This window comes from Microcaecilia unicolor, chromosome 5 (assembly GCF_901765095.1).
Source record: "Microcaecilia unicolor chromosome 5, aMicUni1.1, whole genome shotgun sequence".
Taxonomy (NCBI): domain Eukaryota; kingdom Metazoa; phylum Chordata; class Amphibia; order Gymnophiona; family Siphonopidae; genus Microcaecilia; species Microcaecilia unicolor.
This window is the reverse complement of record NC_044035.1, coordinates 51,199,857-51,222,345: the sequence shown is the minus strand read 5'-3', so window position 1 is coordinate 51,222,345 and position 22,489 is coordinate 51,199,857. Positions and strand designations below refer to the sequence as shown.

At 44.0% G+C, this 22,489-nt stretch overlaps 1 protein-coding gene across 1 annotated transcript in view; it reads left to right on the top strand.

Moving 5' to 3' along the window:
• Positions 1 to 11,665: 11,665 nt before the first annotated feature.
• The window catches only part of SLIT1 (slit guidance ligand 1), a 584,144-nt gene continuing 573,320 nt past the window's right edge, over positions 11,666 to 22,489 (top strand). The window contains exon 1 of the mRNA XM_030202872.1: positions 11,666 to 12,195. Within this exon, the coding sequence (XP_030058732.1) occupies positions 11,999 to 12,195 (197 nt within the window). The 5' untranslated portion in view covers positions 11,666 to 11,998. The remainder of the gene's footprint in view (positions 12,196 to 22,489) is intronic.

The following is a 22,489-nucleotide window of genomic DNA, read 5'->3' as shown; positions in this document are numbered from 1 at the left end:
AATTACTATGAAAGCTGAAGCGTATTAGGCCTTTTTTTTCAATTGATATTTTCAGATTACTTGTCCAATCTCTTGTTTTGGATCCAGGGTGTAAAGAATGTACCTTAAGGAAACTGCAAACTGCCCAAAATACTGCGGCTAGACTTGTCATGCATGTACCACGCTTTGAGAGGGCTACTCCTTTGCTGATACATTTGCATTGGCTTCCATTAGGGCCAGGATTGTATTCAAACTCTGTTCTCTCATATTTCAGATTTTGTATGGTATTGCCCCTGACTATAATGTTGCCCCTTGTTACTTTGCCTTCTCGCAATTCAATCTTTGGTGCAAGAAACTACCTGCGTCTTCATTTTCCTACCTGTAAGACAGTAGTTTATATTTAAATCTAAAGTAGAGGAGTGTGGTAGCCGTGTTAGTCCACTCTTAAGGTTACAGGACCAGGACACTGTACCAGTGACTTCACAGTGAGAATCCTGAAAGGTAACTTTAAAACTATACAAGAACGTAAGACCTTTGAAGTCAGAATGATTGAATATTTTAACACCCAACAGAAAGGACTTAACAAGGATCTGGGGTTCCTAGCCCATTATAAACCATAAAGCTGTATGTCTCTGTTGATCACCCCACCCCTCACCTATCCACACCCATCCTGTTAGAATATCAATGATATGCTTTGATGTCCCCATGCATACCTCCTACCCACCCCCATCCTCCCACCCTGTCAGACTGTCATAGTAATGCTTGAATGTTTTCACTTATACAGTGGGGGAAATAAGTATTTGATCCCTTGCTGATTTTGTAAGTTTGCCCACTGACAAAGACATGAGCAGCCCATAATTGAAGGGTAGGTTATTGGTAACAGTGAGAGATAGCACATCACAAATTAAATCCGGAAAATCACATTGTGGAAAGTATATGAATTTATTTGCATTCTGCAGAGGGAAATAAGTATTTAATCCCTCTGGCAAACAAGACCTAATACTTGGTGGCAAAACCCTTGTTGGCAAGCACAGCGGTCAGACGTCTTCTGTAGTTGATGATGAGGTTTGCACACGTCAGGAGGAATTTTGGTCCACTCCTCTTTGCAGATCATCTCTAAATCATTAAGAGTTCTGGGCTGTCGCTTGGCAACTCGCAGCTTCAGCTCCCTCCATAAGTTTTCAATGGGATTAAGGTCTGGTGACTGGCTAGGCCACTCCATGACCCTAATGTGCTTCTTCCTGAGCCACTCCTTTGTTGCCTTGGCTGTATGTTTTGGGTCATTGTCGTGCTGGAAGACCCAGCCACGACCCATTTTTAAGGCCCTGGCGGAGGGAAGGAGGTTGTCACTCAGAATTGTACGGTACATGGCCCCATCCATTCTCCCATTGATGCGGTGAAGTAGTCCTGTGCCCTTAGCAGAGAAACACCCCCAAAACATAACATTTCCACCTCCATGCTTGACAGTGGGGACGGTGTTCTTTGGGTCATAGGCAGCATTTCTCTTCCTCCAAACACAGCGAGTTGAGTTCATGCCAAAGAGCTCAATTTTTGTCTCATCTGACCACAGCACCTTCTCCCAATCACTCTCGGCATCATCCAGGTGTTCACTGGCAAACTTCAGACGGGCCGTCACATGTGCCTTCCGGAGCAGGGGGACCTTGCGGGCACTGCAGGATTGCAATCCGTTATGTCGTAATGTGTTACCAATGGTTTTCGTGGTGACAGTGGTCCCAGCTGCCTTGAGATCATTGACAAGTTCCCCCCTTGTAGTTGTAGGCTGATTTCTAACCTTCCTCATGATCAAGGATACCCCACGAGGTGAGATTTTGCGTGGAGCCCCAGATCTTTGTCGATTGACAGTCATTTTGTACTTCTTCCATTTTCTTACTATGGCACCAACAGTTGTCTCCTTCTCGCCCAGCGTCTTACTGATGGTTTTGTAGCCCATTCCAGCCTTGTGCAGGTGTATGATCTTGTCCCTGACATCCTTAGACAGCTCCTTGCTCTTGGCCATTTTGTAGAGGTTAGAGTCTGACTGATTCACTGAGTCTGTGGACAGGTGTCTTTCATACAGGTGACCATTGCCGACAGCTGTCTGTCATGCAGGTAACGAGTTGATTTGGAGCATCTACCTGGTCTGTAGGGGCCAGATCTCTTACTGGTTGGTGGGGGATCAAATACTTATTTCCCTCTGCAGAATGCAAATAAATTCATATACTTTCCACAATGTGATTTTCCGGATTTAATTTGTGATGTGCTATCTCTCACTGTTACCAATAACCTACCCTTCAATTATGGGCTGCTCATGTCTTTGTCAGTGGGCAAACTTACAAAATCAGCAAGGGATCAAATACTTATTTCCCCCACTGTATACACTGTCAGCTAGCACATTTGCTTATTTCCGATCTGACGAAGAAGGGCAACCTTCGAAAGCTAATCAAGAAATGTATTAAGTTATGTCCAATAAAAAAGGTATCATTTTATTTTATTTTCCATGTTTTATTTTGTTTGATTTCTATTGATATTTAAATCTATATATTCAGCTACTTTGCTATATTAAGGTACTAAATGGTGGAATTCCTTGCTGAAAAATACAAGATCCCAACATGATTATTTGGTTTTTCATAAGTTTTTGAAATCTTTCCTTTTCAAACAATTTCTGGCAATTGATCCTGATGCCTAATCTCCCCCTTCCATTCTCAACATTATACTTTATTATTGAGTTCTTTATGAATTTATGGTTTTTTCCTTATTGATATGTGTGGGTTTATGTATTTTGTTTCATATTCTGTAATGACTTCTTTTAGTTTGTTAGCCACATTGAACTTGAAATTGTACGGGAAAATGTGGGGTAGAAATGTCATAATAAATAAATAATAACTTTGAGTATTCTGCAAGTTATGTGCATTAGTTCCCCCATGCTCCACCCAAATGTAGCCATGTGCACGCTCACCTATAAGATACATGCTATGTAAGATCTGTGTGTTTTTACGGAATATCACTTAAGCAGATACATTCATATATGCCAGTATTCTAGTGATTTACTTGTGTATATGGGTGTCCGTGTTATACAATTATCTCTTAATCAAGCTGTATGCCCGACTCTAGCCACATATCAGCAGGGCAATTTTATAAAGGACATGGCCATGTTGGGTTGCTTTTTTGTGCCACTGTCCATGGCTGACTCTTGAATATTTAAAGTCTTCTTGTTTCTCTTTTAGGATTGATGCTAGACCAAAGTCTCTATGACCTGGAATTTTCCTTTGGCTCCTTTGATCTTTCAGCTCAGTCAGAATCAAGGCTGGGATCTGGTGCAATGAGCCTTGATTTACAGCTGCCTGGGGAGGATTTGGCACTATTGTTAATATGCCCCCTATTTCCAAATGACCTAATCTGTTCATTGCAGGGTACACCAGCACTCTTTCTGGCAATCACGGGCCCTGAATTCTACCATAGGGGGTTGCCATATTCTGATGATTGTCTGTTCTTGCAGGGGCAGTGAACACTGGCTCCAAAGCATCCCCAGCCTACATGGGGATGGGGGAGAAGGGGTGGGACAGAAAGCATAGCAGAGGAATGGATTAACATTAACTTTACTGTCCCTATTTAACTGGCTCAGTTTTTCTTCATATTGTCAGCATTGGGATTTAGAATGATATTTTTGCACTAATTGTGCACGTGGGAGGGTAAATTTATAGAGATTTTTTAATGTGTGAAATGCTGAATGCGGAAAAAGCATTTTAAGAAAATTACACAGCAATATATGTGCAGTAATAAGATGCTGCCTATTTATATGTGTATTGCATGTAGGCATTTTGGTGGTGTAGTTTGGGCAGTGCAGGTACAGAATTCGAAATATGCACATACACATTTACAGAAACTTTGGAGCAGGTGTAAATCTATGCATTGGCATTTGTGCGCTACTAAAGTTGGGCTTGCTTATTTTTTAACGGTACCAAATCAAATCAGATTAAATCAATTCTTGTATACTGCTAATATCCCCTTTCCTGGGTTCAGTGTGGTTTACATTCTAGGTGAGACAAAAATCGATAATGTTAGTGTGAGGTATGAGAACAATTAGAGACCATTGGTGTAATGCATGAGACCAAAAACGTTACAGGAAAGGATAATGGATGTTACTAGGAGGTAGAAGACAATGGATTGTTATGAAGCAGTCTTTGGGAATAGAAAGGTTTTTAGTCTCTTCCTGAAGCTAAGGTAGCTGTTTTCTGTTCTGATGGCAATAGGTAGAGAGTTCCATATGTTGCCTTCATAAACTAATAGTATTATATCTCTGTTATTTGAATTTCAGTGTTGTTAAATGTGTATATTTTTGATTCTGTTTCATGGTAGTCTTATTATTAGGTTTCAATTTGCTGTTTTCAAGTTTTCCTCTTGCATTGTATTTATGTTTGTACTTGTACATTATACTATTGTTATGCTGTTAAAAAAATTGTAAGTTTGATGTTAAACTATACCTACTGTGCACTGCCTGGGGGGGAGGAGCTTGCTGGGCAGATCTCCCAATGGCTTCCTTCTATCTCTCTCCTTCACTCAGTGGCGTTCCTAGGGGCGCTGACACCCGGGGCGTATTGCCGATGCGCCCCGCCCCCCGGGTGCAGCGTCCCCCCCGGAACAGCACGCCCCCCTGGGTGCAGCGTGACCCCCCGGCGAAAGAACCCCCGGGTGCACGCCACTAGGGGGGGGTGCCGCGCACCTGTCGGCTCTTCGTTTCCATGCTCCCTCTGCCCCGGAACAGGAAGTAACCTGTTCCGGGGCAGAGGGAGCATGAAAACGAAGAGCCAACAGGTGCGCGGCACCCCCCCAGCGGTGTGCACCCGGGGCAGACCGCCCCCACCTTGGTACGCCACTGCCTTCACTACCTGCCTAGCACCTGAGTATCACCCCGCTCTTTGCCCTATTTCTGCAGGACCCAGCCTCTTCTCTTTCTTTTCACCCCACCACCTGCACACTCTCTACTCTGCCACTAACTGCAGACATTCTTTCACCACCCCTACCTGCTAAGCACACTCCTCACTCCCCACCTCTCCCCCAATCCTTGCACTTTCTCTCTCTATACCGCCCTCCTCCAGTGCTTTCTCTTTCTTTCCACACTTAATCCTTTGGCATCTTGTCTTCATCATCCCCCATCTGCCCAGTACTCTTTCTCTCTGCCCTCCTCATCTTCCCAGTATTCATTTCTGTCTTCCTTTGCACTCCAATCATAGCCACTGGTGGGATGAGGACTGCTGGTCCTCATCCCACTAGGTGGTAGCGTTTTGCAGTCTTTGACTTCTGGTGCTATGGGCTCATCCTGCAACCCAGTGTTGGGACTTTAGGAGTAGCCTAATGGTTAGTACAGCAGGCTTTGATCCTGGCAAACTGGGTTTGATTCCCAGTAGCTTCTTGTGACCCTGGGCAAGTCACTCAACCCTCCATTCCCAGGTACAAAAACTTGGATTGTGAGCCCTCTATGGACAGAAAAATGTACCTGCATATAATGTATACAGTACTGCATATGTCTGGTAGGTAGCACTATAGAAATGATTAGTAGTAAACTCAGAAGCCAACAAGTCTCGTGCCCTTACTGCTGCTGATTGTTTGGATTTTTGGAAACAGTGGCATATATGCAGGACATGCCCTAATCCCCTGAAGCACTGTGCCATGAAACTCTTCGGGTTCGGATCTGGGGACTCACCACTATGCTGCAGAAGTGAATCTATGGACCTGTGAAACTTTAGGAACCTATGGATCTATGAACTTTACTGATGCCGAGAAGAATGTTAAGGAAAGTATTTTTTAAACCTTATTCATGGTGCACAAGTTTATTGGTTATGCACCTTTGTTATATTTAATTTTTTTCTTTTTGGTGTGGCTCCATGATTAAACGTTTAAGGAGTTCTATCATGTAAATAGGAACAACAAACATACTTTGAAATGTCTATATGCAAATGCCAGGAGCCTAAGAAATAAGATGGGAGAGTTAGAATATATTGCACTAAATGAAAAATTTGATATAATAGGCATATTTGAGACCTGGTGATAACCAGTGGGACACTATCATACCGGGGTACAAATTATATCGTAGTGATAGGGTGGATCGAATTGGTGGAGGGGTAGCATTGTACATTAACGAGAGCCTTGAATCAAATAGATTAAAAATTCTGCAGGAAATAAAACACTTCTTGGAATCACTGTGGATTGAAATTCCATGTGTATAGGGGAAAAGGATAGTGATAGGAGTGTACTACCATCCGCCTGGCCAGGATGAACAGAGGGATGTAGAAATGATAAAGGAAATTAGGGACGCAAACAATAATTTTGGGTGATTTCAATTACTCTGATATTGACTGGGTAAATGTAACATCGGGGCACGCTAGCGAGGTAAAATTCCATGATGAAATCAAGGACAGCTTTATGGAGCAGCTGGTACAGGAGCCGACAAGAGAAGGAAAAATTCTAGACCTAGTCCTTAGTGGAGCGCATGATCTGGTGCGGGAGGTAATGGTGCTGGGGCTGCTTGATACCAGTGATCATAATATGATTGGATTTGATATTAGCTTTGAAGTAAGTATACGTGAAATCAAATACGTTAGTGTTTAACTTTAAAAAAGGAGACTATGATAAAATGAGAAGAACGGTAAAAAATAAACTTAGAGGAGCGACTGCAAGGGTCAAAAATTTACATCAGGCGTGAATGCTGTTCAAAAACACCATCCTGGAAGCCCAGGCTAAATATATTCCGCATATTAAAAAAGGAGGACGGAAGACCAAATGACAGCCGGCGTGGTTAAAAAGTGATGTGAAGGAAGCTATTAGAGCTAAAAGAAAATCCTTCAGAAAACGGAAGACTGAAAATAATAAGAAACAGCATACGGAATGTCAAGTCAACTGCAAAGCACTGATAAGGAAGGCTAAGAGGGACTTCGAAAAAAAGATTGCGTTGGAGGCAAAAACACATAGTTAAATTTTTTTTAGGTATATTAAAAACAGGAAGCTGGCAAAAGAATCGATTGGACCGCATGACCAAGGAGTAAAAGGGGCGATCAGGGAAGACAAAGCCGTAGCGGAGAGATTAAATGAATTCTTTGCTTTGGTCTTTACCGAGGAAGATTTGGGTGGGATACCGGTGCCGGAAATGGTATTCGAAGCTGACGAGTCGGAGAAACTTAATGAATTCTCTGTAAACTTGGAGGATGTAATGGGGCAGTTCTACAAACTGAAGAGCAGCAAATCTCTTGGACCAGATGGTATTCAACCCAGAATACTGATAGAACTGAAAAATGAGCTTGCGGAGCTACTGTTAGTAATATGTAAGTTATCCTTAAAATTGAGCATGGTACCAATGTAACGCCGATTTTTAAAAAAGGTTCCAGAGGAGATCTGGGAAATTATAGAATGGTGAGTCTGACGTCGGTGCCGGGCAAAATGGTAGAGACTATTATTAAGAACAAAATTACAGAGCATATTCAAAAGCATGGATTAATGAGACGAAAGTCAACATGGATTTAGTGAAGGGAAATCTTGCCTCACCAATCTACTACATTTCTTTGAAGGGGTGAACAAACATGTGGATAAAGGTGAGCCGGTCGATATTGTGTATCTGGATTTTCAGAAGGCGTTTGACAAACTACCTCATGAAAGACTCCAGAGGAAATTGGAGAGTCATGGGATAGGAGGTAGTGTTCTATTGTGGATTAAAAACTGGTTAAAAGATAGAAAACAGAGAGTAGGGTTAAATGGTCAGTATTTTCAATGGAGAAGGGTAGTTAGTGGGGTTCCCCAGGGCTCTGTGCTGGGACCGCTGCTTTTTAACATATTTATAAACTAGTAAAAAAGGCCCGTTTCTGGATCAAATCAAATGGGCGCTAGCAAGGTTTTCCTCCCCAACACTCCCTCCCTCCCTACCCACCGGTTCGTCGTTCTGAAGCCACTGACGCCATAGGTTGGCACCTCGTGAATGCACCTTCATCAGCTTCTTGGTTGTGAAGCCACTGACGCCATTGCCCTGCCCTCGATGCGTGACGTTGCTCCGCCCTCGATGTCATCACGTTTGACACGAGGGTGGGGCCCAGCGACATGGTGCTTTCGGTGGCTTCACCACCACGAACCCTTCATTACGGAAGTGACGTCCGTGTCCTCAGAACGTTGAGGGTGAGTTTTATTATATTAGACGACCTAGAGATGGGAGTAACCAGTGAGGTAATTAAATTTGCTGATGACACAAAGTTATTCAAAGTCGTTAAATCACGGGAGGATTGTGAAAAATTACAAGAGGACCTTATGAGACTGGGAGACTGGACGTCTAAATGGCAGATGATATTTAATGTGAGCAAGTGCAAAGTGATGCATGTGGAAAAGAGGAACCCGAATTATAGCTACGTCATGCAAGGTTCCACGTTAGGAGTCACGGACCAAGAAAGGGATCTATGTGTCGTCGTTGATGATATGTTGAAACCTTCTGCTCAGTGTGCTGTTGCGGCTAAGAAAGCAAAAAGAATGTTAGGTATTATTAGGAAAGGAATGGAAAACAAAAATGAGGATGTTATAATGCCTTTGTATCGCTCCATGGTGCGACCGCACCTCGAATATTGTGTTCAGTTCTTGTCGCCGTATCTCAAAAAAGATATAGTGCAGTGGCGTAGCCATGGGTGGGCCTGGGTGGGCCAGGACCCATCCTATTTGGACTCAGGCCCACCCAAAATTTTGGCACTCTTGCTATGGCTGGCAGAGATCCTCAATCCCCACCAGCTGAAGATTTCCTCCTCTTCAGGCAGCTGGTGCTCCTTCAAACCGCAGCTGGCAGAATTTGCCTCGAGCTGACACCTCTGCACATGCTTAGTTTTCATGCATGCATAGCCTGCTGGCTGTGGCATCAGCTCAAGGAAAGTGCTGCTGGCTGCTGTTAGGAAAAGCGCTGGCTGCCTGAGCAGGAGGAAATCTTCAGCTGGCGGGGTTTTTAGATCCCTTCTTGCTCAGGTATTTAATATTTTGGGCTTGCAGGTGGAGGGAGGGACAAAGAGCAGACAGCGGAGCAAATCAGAGCAGAGGGGGGCTAGGGACGGGGGAACATGAATTCCGTGCCCACTCACCTTGGACTCAGGCCCACCCAAAATTGGCTGTCTGGCTACGCCCCTGAATTAAAGTGGAATTAGAAAAGGTGCAGAGAAGGGCAACGAAAATGATAAAGGGGATGGGACGACTTCCCTATGAGGAAAGGCTAAAGCGGCTAGGGCTCTTCAGCTTGGAGAAAAGGCGGCTGAGGGGAGATATGATAGAGGTCTATAAAATAATGAGTGGAGTTGAACAGGTAGAAGTGAAGCGTCTGTTTACGCTTTCCAAAAATACTAGGACTAGGGGGCATGTGATGAAGCTACAATGTAGTAAATTTAAAACGAATCTGAGAAAATTTTTCTTCACTCAACATGTAATTAAACTCTGGAATTCGTTGCCAGAGAATGTGATAAAGGCAGTTAGCTTAGCGGAGTTTAAAAAAAAGTTTGGACGGCTTCCTAAAGGAAAAGTCCATAGACCATTATTAAATGGACTTGGGGAAAATCCACAATTTCTGGGATAAGCAGTATAAAATGTTTTGTACTTTTTTGGGATCTTGCCAGGTATTTGTGACCTGGATTGGCCAGTGTCGGAAACAGGATGCTGGGCTTGATGAACCTTTGGTCTTTCCCAGTATGGCAATACTTACGTACTTATTGGCGGCAGCCCAAAGATTGTCAGTCTGCTTTGATAACTTAAAAAAAAATTGGTATGTTTCACATAATTATATATAGAGAGAGTGAGTTTAGGCTGTTTATAACTATTTGTGTGGGATTGTTTTTTTATATGTAGCATTTGCTGTGATCCCGTTTTGAGGGAGTTTTGTATTTGCTGAAGCATAACAATAGCAGTCAGGAAGCGCCAGGTTTTAAAAATGCTTCCTGTTGGCGCAAACGTGTGTGGTAGACCTAGAGATTTCCCTGACTCTGCTGCCCTCACCAGTTTTGGAGTTCTAGGCAATCGCCTAGTTCACCTGATGGAAGTTGTCCCTCGAGAAAGAGCCCATGCAGATGGATGCTGGGGAACAGGGAGATGGGCAGGTGTTAGGGATTGTGTGTGTGTGGGGGGGGGGGGGGCATTGGTGTAGTTTGCCTGCTGGTTTGGAGCAGCAAAAGGTAAGGCAGTCATATTGGCAATGGTGGGAAGGGGAGCAATTCAGCATTAGCACCCACAGCATTTGGAGGGCTGCCCCCCCATGCCATCCCAAATTATGCTTTGTCCGAGACTTCAAACTACCCCCCACTTCTCTCCAAGAGGGACTTCAGAGTTTGGAAGTTCGGAAGGGGAATCCCTTTTCACTAGAACCTGGATTCTCACACCAAGCCAATCAGGCCTTCAGGATATCTAATGAATATGCATGCCATCGATTTGCCTACAGTGGAGACAGTACATGCAAATTGATCTCATGTATTATGAACATTCTGAAAACCATTTGGCTGGTTGTGTCCTAAGGGCTGGTTTGAGAACCCTGATCGGCACAGTGATGGCTCAATTCAACCCTGGCACTACTGTAGCCCACTGGAGATTTCCCAGACGCCCAGCTACAGTAGTAGTTCATCCCTGCACTGACCATTGAGCAGCTCTGTAAGGCTTTACTTTTGACCACTGAATGTGAACCTCTGCCTTTTGTCCTTCCTAGGCTAGCCTGAGCCCCCCCTAACAGCTGGAGCCCACTGTGTTTACTTGCCTTGCTTTTTGGCCTTTTTTTTTTCAAGTGTGTCTGAAATGTTTTTGCAAAACTACTCATTTCAAGAACTCTTCATGTTCCGTATTTTAATTTGGCACCTCAGTTCTCCACCGTGATGACGCAAGTGTGTAAAAGTCCTCCACAGTGAGGCCGAGGTTGTTATGAATATAAATAAATATGAGGTATTTAATTTTAACAATGGGAAGAGTTTGTCCTATGAAGCTGCATCTTCAGGCAGCTTGTGCCAGGTTCTCTTTGCTGAAGATAGAAATCCATAGATTTGATTTTTATTTATTTTTTTTTTTAAAAAGGACACCGGCCTGAGCTGTTTTTAGAAATAAAATAAGGAGCAACTGTGCCATGAGTCTGCAGGCGCCCAGTATGAAACTAGATTAAGAGTCTTCTCTGTGCATTTTATTCTTTGTTCCTCTGCACAGATCTTTCTTCTCAGCTTTTCCTCTTTTCATTTAAAGAAGACAGCGTGAGCGGGAACGGGGGGGGGGGGGGGGGGGGGGGGGATCGGGAGAGGATCCCCCCTCTCCACCGGGCGTCCTGAACCGAGGACAGACTTTAATATTTCAAAAGGACCGAGGCGGCACGACGTAACCAAACTTTAAGGTGTTTCAAACAAAGAAAAGATTCTCATTTGACGAATTTATTCAAATTCTCGCCCTTTCCCCAAAGATCAGAGAGAGGTCTCTGGGACACATTATTTGAACAAGGTGCTGCTAAAGGGCGTTATATCCGTGCATGTGCCGTCCCCGACCCCCCTACGTTCTGGAGGGGGGGGGGCAGAGCTCCAGGCCGAGAGCAGATTTGAGGAAAGGAGGGGGGAGGGAAGGAGGGAGGAGTTGGGGGCTGAGATTGGCGTCTGTGGGTTGATGGATGACTGCTGTTATGTGCCTCTGTGTCCGTGTGTGTGTGTGTGTGTGAGCGTTTATGTTGAACAGCACTCCAGCCTGTGCTCCTAACAAGGCGCAGGGAGATACTCAGAGGCAGGGAGGAGGAGAGGCGCTGGAAAGCAAAAGGGCTTTTGCACTAAGAAAGGTGCTGCTGCTGCTGACACGGGAGGAAGGAATCTCGCAAGAAGAAAAGGTCTACTACCCGGGGTTTTGCTTGCCTTTCTTTTGGCTTCTTCATCTTTCTTGTTTTCATTCTCTCAGTATTTTCACTGGGATTGCCAAGGGATCTGGAGACCGCTGCCTGGATCCTGTCCAGGAGTGTGATGTGAAAAGCTCTGCTCTCCAGTGTGAAGGAGTAGTCTTGGTCCCCGGAATGGCTCGGAAGGGCAGGTTCACCCCCAGCTCGCTGTGGCTCAGGGCAGGAGTCTGGCTCTTGGCGTGGAGCGCGTTCTGCCGGCTCTCTGCCGGCGCCTGTCCGACTCTGTGTACCTGCAGCGGAACCACCGTGGACTGCCATGGCTTGGGGCTGAGAGCAGTGCCCAAAAACATCCCCAGGAGCACGGAGAGACTGTGAGTATACCCGAGGGCTTTCTCCCTGTACACCTGCCCCGGGGATTTGCAGCAGTCAGGCTCCAAAGAAAGACGCATAACCTAAGCGCTCAGTTTTAGAGAACTGGGATAGAGTTAAGAGAGAGATGCAATGATTTGTGTGGCTGCTCGATTTTAGGGTTACTTTGCACGATTCTGGACCTTGCATTGTGGCAGATCATTCTCTCACCTTCCCACCCCCAAATTTACCCGCACAATAGAACTGGTTAGCTTCTCTTAAGCGCCTTTCTCGGAATCAGTAGTGATTCCCCTAGTCATGCTCTGTCAAAACTTATGTCTGGGGAGATATGGTTGCTGGCGGCATATGCGTATAGATTTTAAACTAGTGCTCTGTTATTTCTGTGGCCACCAGCCAACATTTACATACCCTGAATCTCCCCCCCCCCCCCCACCTTGTGAAAGGAATACATGTGTGCTGCAGTGTTGCAGGAGGACCATGGGCAGGTCTGTCCCGATTTTCTGTAAGATGTTGCAATCATAATTAAAAATGGGAGGGTGGGGGGCTGGCAGGGAGGAGAGGATTATTCATGTTTCACAGGTTTAAGTGGTAATACCTAGGTAGCTAAGCACAGTACTAAAATCTAGTGCAAAAATGAACTCGCTTACAAAACCAGCGAGGTAAACTTATTTTTAAATACCTCTTGCTGGTTTTGTTGATCAAAAGTATCATACAGTGTGTCTATCTGTTCTCAACACACCTTGACATGATTTACTGGACCAGCAAACAGGAAACGACGAATTATCCAAAGACCTTATAGGTTCCTTCTTTTAACAACACCTCATAATCCTAAAAGCCCCCCCCCCCTCCCCCAACAACAGTTATAAAATATAAAGTGTGTGGTAACAGTTATCTGCTGATTAGGCATGGCATTCGTTGCAATAATGGCGCATCTGTGCGCATCCACAAGTAAATGCCAAATGTCCACGTAAACGCTATTCTGTAAATGCGAACCTATCTTACTTAAGTGCATAATTGACAGGTGTGTGTACACACAGAGTGGGGACGGGACTCATGTTAAGCACTTCGCTTACAGAATGCTATGTTATACTTGTACCTCTGGAACTCAGGCAGACAGACGAGTGCTCACACCTAACTTCTAGGCATGTATTTTCACTGCCATGCTGGTTGCCCATAAAGGAATGTTGTAGCCGTGCTAGTCCACTTCTAAAAGCAGTCAATAGAAATAGAATGAAATAAAACATAGAAAAGAAAATAAGATGATACCTTTTTTATTGGACTAACAATACATTTTTTGATTAGCTTTCGAAGGTAGCCCTTCTTCGTCAGAAGAAGGGCTACCTTCGAAAGCTAATCAAAAAATGTATTGTTAGTCCAATAAAAAAGGTATCATCTTATTTACTTCTCTGTTTTATTTCATTCTATTTCTATTGACTGCTATAAAGAAATGAAAACACCTGTATTACTTTATGGAATAGGCTTCTACCAGGCACCTGGTTATACAGGTACTCCCATAACGCTTATGTTGGTCCATGTAAAGGTATCGCAGCTTACAAAATCCAGTAGAGTCCCCCAGAGCTCTGTACGTTACAAGCGTGCGGAAAAATAGATCTTTGGACTGCTACAAATGTCTTCAGCTGCAACATTTTTTGAGTTGAGAGATCCACAGTCAGACTAAAAGGAGGCTCCGTCTGTGCATTCGGATTAACTGGTGTTTCTAACTGATTTGAACTTTCTGCAAAGCTGACAACTCCAGTAAAAAAAAAAAAAGCAGGAGTGTCCGAGGAATGAAGCAGTGTTACCAGCTGAAAGGAGATGATGGGCAAATGAAGGAATTGGGCAAGCACAGCAGTCACCCCTGGGTCCATCACAATGCCCATGCTGGGTCACATCAGCTGTCGCGTTATGCAAGATTTTTGATTGCACGTGTTGACTTTCAGGGCGAGAGCTGGTTCACAGTCAGAATTCTTTCGTGGCTGATTTCATGAGTGCTTTATCATTAGCCTCCAGAACTGGGTGCTGAATGTTGGGCACCGATTGAGATGTGCACTCAAATAAAATGCCTCACAATTCAGTTAGTGCCGAGAACTGGGTGCTAACTGGCACTGATTGGGAATTGGGTACACATCTTGCTATGTATTGTTTAATAACAATGGGCACCCAAATACCCTAGCACACAACCCAAAAGGGGACCTGGCCATGGGAAGCGCGTGGGTGGGTTGGGCTGTTCCTAAAATTTGAGCGCAGTGTTTTAGAATATCAGGGATGTGCCTGGTTTCAGCAGGCAGAAAATCCTGGGTGCAAATTGGCAGTCAGTACTTGTTCTAGAATTGGCGTTCATCGTTGAGTGCCCAGTCTAGAACAGCGTTGAGCGCCAAGTGCCGTTTGCCGAATGCAGCCCATATGTCTGTTTTGCACTGTCTACATTTCATCTTTAGGTGACACAACACTATGAAGTTTTCCAAATACTACTACTATTAAACATTTCTATAGCGCTACTAGACTTACGCAGCGCTGTACAAATTAACATGAAAAGACAGTCCCTGCTCAACAGAGCTTACAATCTAAATTGGACAGACGAACAGACAGCTAGGAGTGGGGAACCTGCAGTGGTAGGGGTGATAAGTGAGGGTGTTGAGTAAGAGAGTCATGGTTCGGAGTCAAATAAGTCACAAACCTCCCTGGGCATCATGCTTACTACTCTGTTTCTACTCATCTTTTTTTTTTCCGATATCGCCTTTAGATTTTTCTTTTTGTATTGACCCTTTCCCCTCCTCCTCTCTTGGTTTTATACCCCTCTAACACAGGGCCATCTTAAAACCATGCTAATGCTTTGTGCCTTGGTCCCAGGGTCCTCTCCCAGAGTGCTGTGGATGACACTGATCCTTTGAAACCACATTAGCACCTTTCATGACTGGGAGAAGGGAGAAGAGGTCCCCAGTGCACTATAGCATTCCTTCAAAGCTTTGCTTAACCCTGAAGTGAAGGCACCTGGCTATGTACCATCATTTTTACCAGCAACCTTTCCACTGCTTTGCTTTATTCTCGTCCAAATTTACCGATACAATACACCTGTTCTGGATTCTGCTGGCCCCTCTTTCTCTGATTCACTTCTGATTCCTAAAAGTCATTTTCTCTCAAAACTTATGTCTGGACAAAATAGAAATCATCTCTCTTTCTCTGCTTCATTCAGTTCTGTTGTATTTCTTTACAGTTCTTTCTCTGTTCTGCTCTTCCCCCCCCCTTTCTGTCATTCAATTTCTCTACTTTGTACAGTACAATGGAGACCCCTCTCCACACTAAACGCACAATCCTAGCACATGAAATACTGTCTTATTTCATTTGAGACATTTCTACTTTTCTCTCCCTTCCTGTATGTTTCTTCTGAATGTTACTATGCAGACTCTGTAGTGATGGATATATATTTAGTGTATTCTTATAAGCGGTTTATTATCATCTCTAGGGACAGTTTGGCTGCTGGCTTTACTAAATTTCTTTTAAGCTAATGCCATCAAGGAATAAGGGGCACAGAGTGAATGACAGGGCTCATTTTTCAATTTCTGGAGAGTGGAACTGGATTCTGTGGCTGGGACTGGATGAAACCCTACAGAAGTCTTAGACAAACAATGCTAGGGGCCAAGGGCTTTAGAGCAGGCTTGTCCAGCCTTTTTATTTAGGGGACCACATTTTATATTTTGTAACAGAGGGCCAAAGCACGCACTATTGTATTTTGTCATGTTTCAGCAAATAATGCCAAAATTATGACGGTGCATCATCCCCTCCCCAGCTTTCACCCAGTCTTGCTCTTGCTCATGTAACCCTCCCCCCCAGCCTTCACCCAGTCTCTCACTCATATAACCCCAACCAGCCTTCACCCAGTTTCTTTTCCCTCACCTGGATTCAGCTGCAGAAGAAAACAGCGGGATTCCTGTTTCCCCACCATGCAAGCTTGAGCCACAGCGGGGAAGCAGGAATCCTGCAGTAAGCACCACAAAAATTGCCAAGCTTCTGTGGGCCAGAAAAAAGCACTTGGTGGGCTGGGTTTTGGCCCACGAGCCATAGGTTGGACCAGCCTGGTTTAGAGGAAATTCTAAGCATTATAGGGCAGACAACCAATTAGATCATGTGATTGGTTGACTTGTTATGAGACATATTGTGTTGCCATGTGTAGAGGAAAACCCGTGAAACCATTGCATCGTACAGACCTGCCAGACATCTCACTGCCTGATGAAGTTTGAAATAAAACATATGTGAATGCAAAATTTGTTGATGTGTTCTAGTTCAGTGTGGTGCATGGCAATATCCTTTGAAGAAAGAACAGTAGTGTGACAATGTGGACAGTGGTTAGTGCAGTGGACTTGGATCCTGGGGAACTGAGTTCCATTCCCACTGCAGCTCCTTGTGACTCTGGGCAAGTCACTTAACCCTCCGTTGCTCCTGGTACAAAATAAGTACCTGAATATATGTAAACCGCTTTGAATGTAGTTGCAAAAACCTCAGAAAGGCAGTATATCAAGTCTCACTTCCCTTTCCCTATTTCAGATTCTACATGGAATGTTGCTACTATTGGATTTTCTAGATGGAATGTTGCTACTATTTGAGATTCTACATGGAATGTTGCTATTCCACTAGAAACATTCCATGTAGAAGCCTGCATGGCCGCATTGCTGATCTGCAAGGTCAGGCTTCTACATGGAATGTTGCTAGTGGAGGAGTAGCCTATTGGTTAGTGCAGTGGACCTTGATCCTGGAGAACTGGGTTCAATTCCCACTGCAGCTCCTTGTGACTCTGGGCAAGTCACTTAACCCTCCCTTGCCCCTGGTACAAAAAAAATAAGTACCTGAATATATGTAAACCGCTTTGAATGTAGTTGCAAAAAAACCTCAGAAAGGCAGTATATCAAGTCCCATTTCCCTTTCCCCTTCCTAACTTGTTTTGTGGTATTCTCACCAAAAGCTTGCATTTGTAAACACAAGGAGTATTAATGTTAAAATCAAATCTTTAACATTTCAGGATTACCCCAGGCAAGGTACAAGCAGAAATCAGGCAAAAGGTCTGGAATAAACAATAGTCCCTCTTTGTAATCTTTTGTGTGCAATTCCCAGGACTTACGTTACTTTTAGCCCAACCTTAGCCCGTAAATGATATAAAAATCGCAACCTCAATGGAAAACTGAAATCAACAGTACACAACCATCCCGGCCATACGAACTGACCAACAAAGTGATTACCCAGACCATGAACTGGCCAGTTCTCTTTCCCTCCCTCAGATATCATAAAGTTTAGAAGTTCCTTCCCCTCAGTGACCCCCCCCCCCCCTGAGCTTAAGGATGAAGATTGTATTTGTAGAAATCCTGCTGAGTGTCACAGAATTCTAGTGCTCCTTGCTTTTGTGACAGACTGAGAGTCAGATCCCAAAGTAGTTAATTATCCATCACAAATTAGGCTGTAATGATACCCATTTAACTACCATTTCATGGGAGAGTTCTGATAGTTCCCGACAGATAACCCATGAAATCAGAGAGTGGGGAGCATGGGGAATGGCTGCTCCCCCAAATGGATTTTGAATGAAACGGCGACTCTGTGGATCAGCCCTTCAGCCTCACACCGGCGCCTGTTTTACAAAAGATCTGCTCCCCCTGACATCAAAACCTGGCTACGCTTCTGCATGAAATAATACATGACTTTTGAGGAGTGTCTCACGGTGCCAATTTGCATTGTCCTTACCCAGAGTGAGTAAGGAGGGGAGGAAGGTGTGATAATGCAAGCGATACTCAGGAACTGGTTTAGTAAAGTCCAGGCTTGGTGCAGATATCCTGAAGTGGTTCATCGCTGTTTAAGTATCAGGAAGGAAGCAGCAAATACATAGAGGGAGTGATGTCTCTGATTGGTTTCAGGTAGATTGTGGTGTTCCTCGAAGGTTGCACAAAAAAAACAGAAGAAACCAGTCTTCGCAAAAAACAGTACTGGACAAAACAGCGAAGATGACTAAAAAAAGAAAAAATAATAAAAAATGAAAAATAAAATAAAAGAGCGGCGACACTTTGGTTATTGAAGTTAAAAAGTAGGCTTTATTTATCAATAGATAGCAGGGAGAAAGAGACTCGACACAGCTGTGTTTCGGCCGTAGACTCCTGACGCAGGCCTGTACGGCCGAAACACAGCTGTGTTCCTCGAAGGTTGACATGATCAGTGACTCTTTTATTATTATTACTAGTAAGAAATGCCCGTTTCGGGGAAAAATGAAACGGGCGCTAGCAGGGTAATTCCCCCTCCCCCCCACCGTCCTCCCTCCCTCCCGAGTTCCAGACCCCCCCTTCCGTGGCTCCCTTCCGAGTTCCAGACCTGTCCTCTCCCTCCCTCCGTCCGTCAGTGAGGCGGTTGCGAGTTTGTGTGAGTAAAGTTCGGAGCGCTCTCCCAGCAGCTGGCACTGTGGAAGTCGTGCGTTGTGTGTTCCCCGGCACGCTCTCTGTGTCATCGCGTGTTGAGGTGAGGGCGGAGGTACACTGACTGGAGGCCCACCCCCGCCATCTACGTCATCGCGTTTAGACGCGAGGGCGGAGCTACAGTGACTGCAGCCTGCAGGCCAAACCGGATATCTCGGGCGCCTCAAGTTTCCGGCTTGAGGCTTCAATGGAACGTTGGAGGTGCCTTTTATATATATAATTATTTTTTTTTAATTAAATTTTACAAATATACAACTAACAATTTGAAGACAGCAAAACAAGAACATGAGTACATTATACAAAAACCAAAGCTGAGTTTTACAAGTGACATTATCAGACTATCAATATATATAAAAGGTGAGTGTACTCACTCGCAAATGCGCAGTAGAGACCTTCTCTGCCCCGCCCCCGCGTCAATACGTGATGACGGGGGGCGGAACAGAGACGGTCTGTACTGCGCATTTCTGAGGGAGGGACACCGCCGTCTATCGCTCCCCCCCACCCGAGTCACCGCCGCCTTCTACCCGGTCGGGCCCTCGCTCCACTATTGAAACAGCGAGGGTCCGGGAACGCAGCACTGAACTCTGCTGAGCTGCCAACATCGCCCTTCCTTCTTCTTCTCTGCCTCTGTCCCGCCCTCGACGACGTTACGTCACACGAGGGCGGGACAGGCAGAGAAGAAGAACGAAGGCCGACATTGGCAGCTCAGCAGAGCTCAGTGTTGCGTTCCCGGACCCTCGCTGTTTCAATAGCGGAGCAAGGGCCCGGCCGGGTGGAAAGTGGGTGGTGACGGCTCGGGGGGGGGGGCACGAATTCAGAGGGTGAGGGGCAGCGGCGAACTCCGCGGCGGGGGCGGGCCTTTCAACCCCCCCCCCCCCTTCCTATAATAGCCCGTTTTTACGGGCTCAAAGGCTAGTTAAGTAATAAGTGAAAGAAAAAGATCTAAAATTTTCCATTTCCTAAGATGAACAGGTGGACCCAAAGAGGAAAAAGAAATGAACTGTTCTTATGTCTTGTACTTCAAAATCCAATTCCACCAAAGATAAACATTAACTTGAGAGTTGTCCTTCCAATGCGAGATTATTAGTTTTAATGCAACGGGTATTAAAAAAATCAAACAGTAGTTTATCTTCACTTGACAGAAAAAATGGAATATAAATAGACTTCCCGATAACAAACTTTGGTGAAAAGGACGCTTGAACACCAAACATTTCAGTTCACTTATCCCAAACACCTGACCCAAACAAAAGTAGATTAGGGCATTCAAACAACAGGTGAATAAGAGTTCCTTTATATTTTTTTGCATGACCAGCAGAGGTCAAGATTTGAGGAACCAGATAATGTACTCTTCCTAGGAGACCAAAGAGCCCCATGGTACATAAAGAAAAAAAGATTTTGTTAAGGCAGCAGCTAAAGAGGATCTTGGACCATTCGACCATGCTTGAGACCATTGAGTATCTGATAGTGAGTCATTGAGATCTAACTCCCATACTTGTTGAGTAGACCTGCAAGAAATAGTAGTATTAGATTGTATTGTTTTATAAAACATTGAGGCCCTATGATTTAACCTACAATGATCTTCAACAAAAATATGAAGATCTAAGTCATGATTAATATGATTAAAATTCCATTTTTTAGATTTAATTACATACATTACGTAACTGGTACCATTTAAGCAATTGAGTATTGGGAATATTAAACTCTGTTTGCAATTGAGCAAGAGTTTTAAGACTACCATCATAAATCAATTGACTGAAAAACCTAATATTACAATTCTGCCAAATAGACCAATTTAATGTCTTATTACAAATATTTACATTCTTATTGTTCCACAAAACAATAGGAGAAAGAAAATTTGAAGGTTTTGGAAAAGAAACAAAAATGAGACAGCTTTTATAGTTGTAGTTATAACAAATCTATTTCTAAGATTCCAGAACAATGATTAAGTATAGCAATAAGACCTTTGTGACAGCTATGCACCTGTGGCAAACTGCAGTTTTATTGAAGCGATATCTTATTGTTATACTAAATCATTGTTCTGGACACATCAATACCTTATGACCCCTGAGGCAGGCACTTTGTGCCGAAACATGGTGCCATGTCGGGTGTTGCATGTTATCGCAGAAATAAACTGTTTTAGCAATTTAAGATCATCCTGCGTACCTTGTTTTTTCTCAAGCCATCTCTACCTTCCCATTGTCATTTGTCTTATTACGTTCTATGTGGGTTTCCTTTCGGTATCCTTATAGCATCTTTGTCTATAAGAATTGATGTTCAGTGAATTAAACTTGTCGCCAGATTTTCTATTAGTACTTCACTGGTGTGCAGAAAATGGAATCGCAGTGAATGTTAAGAAAACAGAGACACTGGAGATTACGAGGGATCTGATAGGATTAGAGTCATTGATTAGTTTAATCTAGTTCATGAAGAAGTGCCATATCTTGGTGCTGGATTAGAAACTGTCATTCAGATCCCAGGTGGACAAGATCACTGGTAATTCTTTTTGTACGCCTCGAGCTTTCTGAGTTTCTTATTGTTGTCTGGCTGCTGGTCCCTTCTTACTGTATTTGGATTACTGCAATGTGATGTATTTGGTGTCCCAGACGTTACTATTAGGTCACTGCATCTAAATCCAAATGTTATTGCCTGAATTATTGCTAGTTACAGCAAGTTTGAGCAGATCTCCATTGCTGATAGAACTTCTTGGCCCTCAATTAAATTTCGCATAAAAATGTTAACTCTTATGTGTGGTGTTCAAACTGTTATGCTCCCTCTCTAAGTCAATTGTATGAGCTGGCCCACATGTTGTACTCTAGTAATAAGGATCTTCTCTGTACACCGTCCTTACAGTTTTGCAAAGAAACAAGTTATTCACTCACAAATATCTTCCATCAGCGACCCTCAGTTGTGGAATTCCCTTTCATTGTACTTGCGACAAGAACAGGACTTTCTTGTAGAAGGGGTCTTAAAATGTACTTTTGGGGGTGTGCATATAAATCATTTTTAGTAAATTGTTTGTTTTTTTTCCATACTTTTAAGTGGATTGTGTAGTTTCTATTTGAGGATAAACTGCTACTACTATTACTAATAATCATAATTTCTATAGTGCTACTAGACATTTAGGGGTCCTTTTACTAAGGTACGCTGAAAAATGGCCTGTGGTAGTGTAGACGTGTGTTTTGGGTGTGTTTGGAATTAATTTTTAGCGCACCTACAAAAAAATGCCTTTTATAAATTTTTGCCGAAAATGGCCGTGCAGCAAAATGAAAATTGCTGCTCGTCCATTTTTGGTCTGAGACCTTACCGCAAGCCCTTGACCCAGTGAAAGGTCTCATGTGGTAACTGGGCGGTAATGGTCTATGTGTGTCAAATGCCACTTGATGCGCGTAGCTGCTGTGCGTCAGAAAATAAGAAATATTCTTCAGACACACATAGCGGATGCACGCCAAAATTGAAATTACCGCAAGGGCCAGGCGGTAACTCCAATTTGGCACACGGGCGCGCGTAGGTGTTTACACGGCTTATTAAAAAGGCCCCATACAGCGCTGTACACATTATATGCAGGTTCTTTTTCTCTCCCTAGAGGGCTCACAATCTTTGTAATTGGGGCAATGGCGGGATCAGTATTCGGCAGGAATTAACTAGGCAGGAGTGACTCTTACCATGTTAACTCCCACTGACCTGGTCCAGCACAGATATTCAGTGGCACTTCACCGGAGAGTGCTGCTAAATATGTTCTCTGTCTCGGCACAATCTGGTTAGTGTCAGGGTGGTCTAGGGGAGGAACTAAGATAGAGCCAGACATGTGGACACCACCAACATTCAGAGCCGGGGCCTAGATAAGTATCCC